At 60.1% G+C, this 7,024-nt stretch overlaps 1 protein-coding gene across 1 annotated transcript in view; it reads right to left on the reverse strand.

Moving 5' to 3' along the window:
* LOC123934176 (kinesin-like protein KIF19) overlaps window positions 1-5,668 on the reverse strand; it is a 38,926-nt gene extending 33,258 nt beyond the window's left edge. Inside the window, exons 1-3 of the mRNA XM_045994179.1 lie at window positions 5,633-5,668; window positions 5,216-5,296; window positions 1,539-1,649 (exon numbers count right to left, since the gene is read on the reverse strand). Of these exons, the coding sequence (XP_045850135.1) occupies window positions 1,539-1,649; window positions 5,216-5,296; window positions 5,633-5,668 (228 nt within the window). The remainder of the gene's footprint in view (window positions 1-1,538; window positions 1,650-5,215; window positions 5,297-5,632) is intronic.
* Between the last annotated feature and the right edge of the window lie 1,356 nt (window positions 5,669-7,024).

Genomic DNA, 7,024 nt, shown 5'->3' on the forward strand with positions numbered 1-7,024 from the left:
AGGCTCCTGGAGAAGCCACCAGGGAGGATTACACACGAGCGTGCATGACAGCTCCCGCCATGAGGCCTGTCACATGTCTGGCGATGGACACGGATGGGGCCACTCCGGGCTTCTCAGGAGCCAAGAGAAGTCAGATACAGTGCCTGGGACTAGAAGGCAGCACAGGACTTGCAAGGGCATTAGGACTCCTCGTCATGGGATAAAACCAGGACAGGCCTGACCAATCTCAGGCCAACAAAATCCCACGTAAGGTAGCAACACCTAGCAACAAGTGTGGTAGTGAGCTCCCTGCCCACAGGGGTATTCAAGGAAGGACACCTCCAGGTGTGTAGGTATGGCTGGACCTGACAGAAACGACAATGCCGTATCTGCTGCCCTTCCTGGGCGCCCATCTGGACCCTGCTCCCCACGTCACAGAACTGTCCTGGTAGCCCTGGCTGGCAACACGGCTCACAGCATCTGGGCACAGGTACTGCTTTCCCCAGCTCTGGACTTACATCATCAGGGGCCGGGACCTGGCCTGCAACTCTCTAGTGTCTAGACTCGGTTTCCCCATCTGTACAATGGGGCCCCATCACAGGACAGCGTGGAGAGCTTCCAAGAGACTGGCAGGACCATGCACGTGAGGACAGCCCTCAGCAGGGGCCGCTGTTCAACTCCCTCCTACTTCCAGCCCCATGAAGATCTTGGGAGTAAGAACACATGTCCGCTCGGACAACACCCGGCTCGGCCACGCGGAGGAAATCCATTCTCAATAGAACTATGGCTGCGTCCTGAAGAGGGGGGCCACTCCCGGTGCCCCCAGGTGGCCGGTGTATCCAAGACAAGCCATGCCGGGGCCCAGCGGGCAGGGACAGGGTGGGCAGGGCTGGACAGGTCTCGGGGCCAAACATCCCCTAGACGTCCTCTCCCTGGCAGACATTCCCATCTCCAGAAGCCCGGGTGCCAATCCTGCTCTGCTGGACTCCCCAGGCTCCCCTCTATGGCGTGGGGTGATGAGACCCCCTCACAGGTGGGGGTCAGGGGATGAGTTGGACAGCCTTTCGTCCTTAGGGGAGGGTGCTGGTGAGTGCGCCCTGATCCTGGGACTCCCGCACTTGGTCTGTGGAAGAGGCCAGATAAGGCCCGCGCCGGGACCCCTCGTCCCCTGCAGCTGTCCCCACTGGCTCACCCCTCCTCTGGGTCCCAGCTCACAGTCGCACGCCTGGCTGGTCCCCCACAACAGTGCTCATTCAGCACCTGCCTCCCTCACTGAACGGGGGCCCATGTGGGTGGGGAGCATGCTCCAGCCACATGGCAGAAGGGACCCCACCCTGTCTGGATGGACAAACGAGAACGTGTGTGAACCGGGGGCCCTGTGCATGGCGCCTCCCGCTCCCTGCCCCAGGACAACCCAAGCACCAGCTCCTTATTCAGCAGGGAGACTCCTGTGACAAGTGGCGGACTGGACCACCTGGCCACTGAGTCCTCCCCAGGAGGGCTCCAGGGTCAGGTGAGCCCCCGTGGGAGCTCACAGGGGCCGGTGGGCCGCATGGTACCTGTGACGCATGCTGGTCCAGAACAGCGTCAAAGGTGAAGGTCTTCTCCCGAGACCGGTGTGTGCGCAGCGTGTCCTCAGGATCTTCACTGGGGCCCATGAGCACCACCGTCTGTGGCGGGGGAGAGAGGCTTCAGAGGAGAGGCTACTCACAGAATCAGGGTGGGCTCCATGTGCTCAGAAGGACCCCAGGCCTGGTCTTTGCCTGAGGATGCTCGGGGCTTGGTCTGCATCCCAGGAGGACTGCAGGCCTCTTTGCTCAGCCGGGGCATGGGGCGGGGGGGTGGGGGTGGTTGTCCTCCAGCCCTGGGCATCCTCTCCACCTTCCATCCACGTTCCTGCACCCCTGCCCCGGGCCTGCTGAGCTCTGCACCCCAGCACCCATTCAATAGGGACGGGACCCTTTGATGAATTAAAGGAAGAAGGGATGGCAGGAGCTGGGTCGCTCTGTGCCCCCCCAACCCCAGGCTGCCCAAGTGTGCACCCATGCCTCTCCTGTCCACCCCCCAAGCTCCGAGGTCCCCTCTGCTGCTCCAAGCCAGTGCACGGTGGCCCCCTCCCCCGGGCCTCTCCCATCTCATACAAATACCTAATTACGAAGCACAGTGTAGGAGGGCCTCTGGGGATGGGGGGCAGGGCAATTAGAGATCAATCAGCTCTGTTTACTGTGGGAGGAGCTCCTGGGCTGGTGGGGGGCATGGGCTCCGGGTGAATCCTGCATGCACAACTGGGCAGACCAAGAGCCTGGCCAACCTGTGTACCCAGACCCCCACTGGCCACCCAGGCAACCCCTCCCTCCGTCCACAGCTTTGGAAACATAGGCCTCAGGAGGCAAGGGCTGCCCAGAGGCTCCTGGGGAGTCAGGCGGGGCTGGGAGCCCCCGGGGCCTGCCCCGGCTTCGGCTTCGGGCCAGCAAGTTTTCCATGACATAAGCTAACTATTTTCAAACTTTGTGGAGAGGATCTCAGGGAAGGGACCCGGTGGGGACAGCCCCCATCCACACAGCTCCCGCCAGGTGAGCGCAATGTCAGCCAGGCCAGAATGTCAGGGGACCAGGTAGGTTCAGAACAGGCTCCCACCAGCGGAAGTCCTCGGGCAAGTTTCCCCACCGACCTGGGCACTGTTTTCCCATGTATAAGGTGGACTTGGGAGCAGAACCCACAGCCATAAGGGGCACAAGCGATCACATGCTCAATATCCAAGAAGTATCAGCAGCAATGGCTCTCATATGCGAAAAACAAACCTTTTATTTGCTATAAAACAACACGATTGAGAGAAAAGAGCCAGCCATAAACACACGTGCTGGTGAGGTATTATCAGTATCGACTTGATTTTGGTCGCTGTCCCGTGGTTGCAGAATATCCGTGTTTTTAGGGAACACAAGGACATCTCTGGGGGTGGAGGGGCGCAACGTCTCTAGCAGCCCAGTGAAAGGGAGCGCGTACACCCAGGGAGAGGAGGCCAGGCGCCCCTGCGGAGGAAACGTGGTACCGGACAACACGGGGGCTCTTACACGGGTCTCTCTGCCTCTGGCTGGCCTGAGGTCCCATCAGAACACGGAAACGTGGATGTGCCAACCACACAGATGAACCTCAGAACCACCAGGCTGGATAGGACCAGGTCACACCCCACGGGCCTCGGTCAGCAAGCCAGCCAGTGGGGGCCAGGGGAGGGTGAGGGGCAGCTCAGAGAGGGCAGGGGACCCTTCCTGGGAGACGGAAATGTTTCAAACTGGACAGAGGTGGTGTCTGCCCAGGGCTGCGTGTCCTCACAGCCACTGACTTGCTCAGCTTAAAACGGTGACCTGTAAGTTACAGGGGTCTCCCTCCAGTTCTTAAAAACCCAGCTGTGTTTCATGCAATACGGAGCAAGGGGACCTTGGAGCCAGGCCCCAGGTGGGCTCTGAAAGGACCCTGCAACGGAAGTTAACAGCAGAGCAGGTGGCATGTGGGGGAAGGGAGGGCAGAGAGGGCCTCGGGGACATCGCACACACAGCCCCCACCTGTGCCAAGCAGACCAGCCAGGTCATGACGTCCGAGGCTTCAGAAGGACGATGGCCCTGGGAACTGAAGCTTCAACTCACAAATGCCTCTTCCTTCCCCACCCTCCCGAAGTGTCCTGTTTCCCTCAAGTCACAGGATCCCCAAAGCCAGAGAAGTGGGAGAAAGTCTCATCATGACCTGTGGGAACCCCTGGGCAGCGCTCATCCCCATGGAGCTGCCCCATGGAGGGCCAGCAGGGAACACTTCTCGCTTGGGGATCGGTCACCTCCCAGGTGTGTGACCGTCAGCACGAAAAGGGGGCCTACTGACTTCCAGTATCAGGGAGGACAGGAGGTACCGTGGACAGTAGGGGCGCTCCCCGGGAGGACGTCCGTCGTTTCCCGATGGGCCAGCACCAAGGTCTGGGGACTAATGACACTACCCTGAGAACCACTATCGATCCCAGCAAATTGTTATTCTGCCTTCAGAGTTATGTGACAGGGCCCTCTCTTCCTCCTCAGACCACGCACAAGGCAGTCCCTGCTCCGGGCGGTCAACAGTCCCCAAGTGACAGCAGCTTGGCTGGGTCTCCCGCCGCATCCCGGACCCCCAGCTCACTTAGCACGTGAACTCAGCAGGAGTGATGCTGCTTCCATAGTGAGAACGCCCACACTCTTCACACTGGAGCCGGATTCGTCCCTGCACGACTCCGCTCCCCCCAGTTTAATGACTGTCACCACGGGCTGCTCATGGATCTAAATTCACTGCAGCCTCTGCCCAGGGCACCCCAAGGTGTCCGCACACCGAGACGGCTGTCCATTTCCTTGTCCCACAGTGTCCTGTATAGCTCCCCAGCTGCCAGGTCAGCACAGGGCAACCCCGAACAGCAGCCAGGGCTCCCCAACATCCTGGTATTTCGCCTCTGATGTGCAAACCTTCTCCTAGGCATGACATTCAATCCCTTGTTACAACTGCCTTTCTTTTTTTTCTTTTTTAAAATATTTTATTTATTTGACAGAGAGAAATCACAACTAGGCAGAGAGGCAGGCAGAGAGAGAGGAGGAAGCAGGCTCCCTGCAGAGCAGAGAGCCCAACGCGGGGCTCGATCCCAGGACCCTGAGATCATGACCTGAGCCGAAGGCAGAGGCTTTAACCCACTGAGCCACCCAGGCGCCCCTACAACTGCCTTTCTAATGACAGATGGAAAAATCCAGTTCATCTGACAAAATCTGTCTTAGCCCATACTTGACATTCATTTTGTCATGCGACTCCTGTCACCTGCAGGGACAGCTCAGCCAGTGGGGTCCCGGAAGAACCTTCTATTACCGTTGTTACCTGGGGCCCTTTTCAAACGAGGGCCCTAGACCCTTAGCTAGACCTGCCGGAGGGCTCTGGTCCCCTCTGCCTCTCCTGCCCTGTGTCCTCAGAGCGGCCACACTCACCCCCCGCCCCAACCTTGGGGGCTGACTTCCCCTTCTGCCAGGACCACCCCCTCTCGCCTCCTCTGGGCACTCTCTTAGAGAGTGACCCCCTTTGCCCTGCTTGATCCTGTGACAGCAAGCAGGATGGGGACAGTCCTGTGTTCCTCTCAGCTCTGCCTGGTGTGGGAAACAGCTGGGAACAGCTGAGCTGGTGAAGCGCATGAGGTGAGCGTCGCAACCCTGTGAACGCATGCCCCGCGCCCCTGTGGTCTCACCTGGTCCCCCACCTTGTGGGCAATGACGGCGGCCCCTTCCTCCAGTTCTGTGTCACTGAGCGGGCGGATCCGAAGCGCTACCTGTGGGCAGAACACCATGGGGGCTGCCTTCCAGAGGTCCCCCTGGAGGCTGCTCCCCATCCTCCCAATGCACCGGGGCCCCACATCCTGCTCCACAAGGGTCTCCCTGTAACCGACCTCAGCTCACCAACCACCAAGTAGGCTGAAGTCCCCCTGCAGGGCCTGGAGCTTGTTGGGGGAATCACAGGGCTGGCGGGGGGTGGGGGGAGAGGCAGAGACAGGGGAGCAGAGGCAAGGCCCTGGAAGGGGACCTACAGCCCTGCACACTGACCCGTGTCAACAAGGCACCAGGAGGGTCAGGAGTGGCAGCCTGGGAACACAAGGGGGGATGCTCACCGTGAGCGGCTGGTCCTTGGGCTCCACCTCTCTCATGGCCGGGCTGCCTCTGGCTGGGGAAGGGCCAGCCGCGGGGCCAGCAGTGGGGCCAGCGGGCATGGCGTGCTCCCTGCTCTCCTGGCAGGCAAGGCAAGGCGACCTGTCTGCCCAGAGCTCCAACCCCCCGCCCGCCCTGCCTCGGTGACATCAGCAGGCCCCAGGAGCCCAGCCAGTCCTTAACTGTCGCACACATGGGACTGCACACGTGGTTCGGGAGGCCCCAAGCAGCTGGGTGGCCTGGGCCCTGGAGGACACAAGCCAGCTGCATGCTGGGCATGCGGGGTCGAGCTCCAGACCTTGGCCCATACTTTATGTCTTTGCCGTCACTCACTGTCAAACCCCAGGGCTCCTGGATTGCTTCACCTGCTCTATAGGGAAGCCTGAGAGCCAGAGGCTTGGCCTCGGAGCGTTTCCACCAATAGGCAGCCAATCCCACCAGTTAACGTTTAAAAAAAAGTAATCTCGACTACAAATGCTTCTCCCCATGAATGCATTTCTAGAACAACCTCAAAGTGACCTTCTGGTTTCTGCTCGGGACATCTTTCTAGCTGCATTTTTTTTTTTTTAAGATTTTATTTATTTATTTGACAGAGATCACAAGTAGGGAGAGAGGCAGGCAGAGAGAGAGAGAGAGAGAGAGAGAGAGAGAGAGGAGGAAGCAGGCTCCCCGCCAAGCAGAGAGCCCGACGCGGGACTCGATCCCAGGACCCCGAGATCATGACCTGAGCTGAAGGCAGCAGCTTAAACCACTGAGCCACCCAGGCGCCCCTCTAGCTGCATTTTGTCTCCACCACACCCTGGGCCAGACTGGCATTGACCGTCAGGCACCTGTGCAGGTGGGCCGGGCTGTGCCCCGCTTTTCCCCACAGCCTCTAGGGCGGTGTGCCCTCGTGGGGAGAATGACTGGCGTGAACAAGCCGCTCCTGTGTTTAATGAAAGTCGCTCAGAGGCCAGATCCAGTAAGCTTGTGCCTGAGCAATCTGGCTTGGGAGACTGCAGCCGCGTGCTAGGAGGCGCAGAGGCCAGTGGAGCAGTGGGGGCTGGGCCTGAGCTCAAGTGATTGCCCCCAGGTCAGCATAGCTGTCCCAGCCTGGCCGTTCTCTTCCGGATGGCAGGTCAGCGCTGAGCAGCGGGACGTCCCCACCCCACCACGGATGCAAGGGGAACAGAGAGCACTGCCCACCATGATGCCCACATCTCCTTTCCATGAAGGCTCCAGCCTGTGACCCACAGGCAGATGCCAGAGAGCCCAAGGCTCTAGTTTCTGCACGAGGGCAAAGGTCTCCTCTGGAGACAGGACTAAGATGGCGGGTCCACACTGGGGGAGCTGGGGCTGCACCCACCCTGATGCCC

The sequence above is a fragment of the Meles meles genome, chromosome 21 (assembly GCF_922984935.1).
Source record: "Meles meles chromosome 21, mMelMel3.1 paternal haplotype, whole genome shotgun sequence".
In the NCBI taxonomy this organism is placed as follows: Eukaryota; Metazoa; Chordata; class Mammalia; order Carnivora; family Mustelidae; genus Meles; species Meles meles.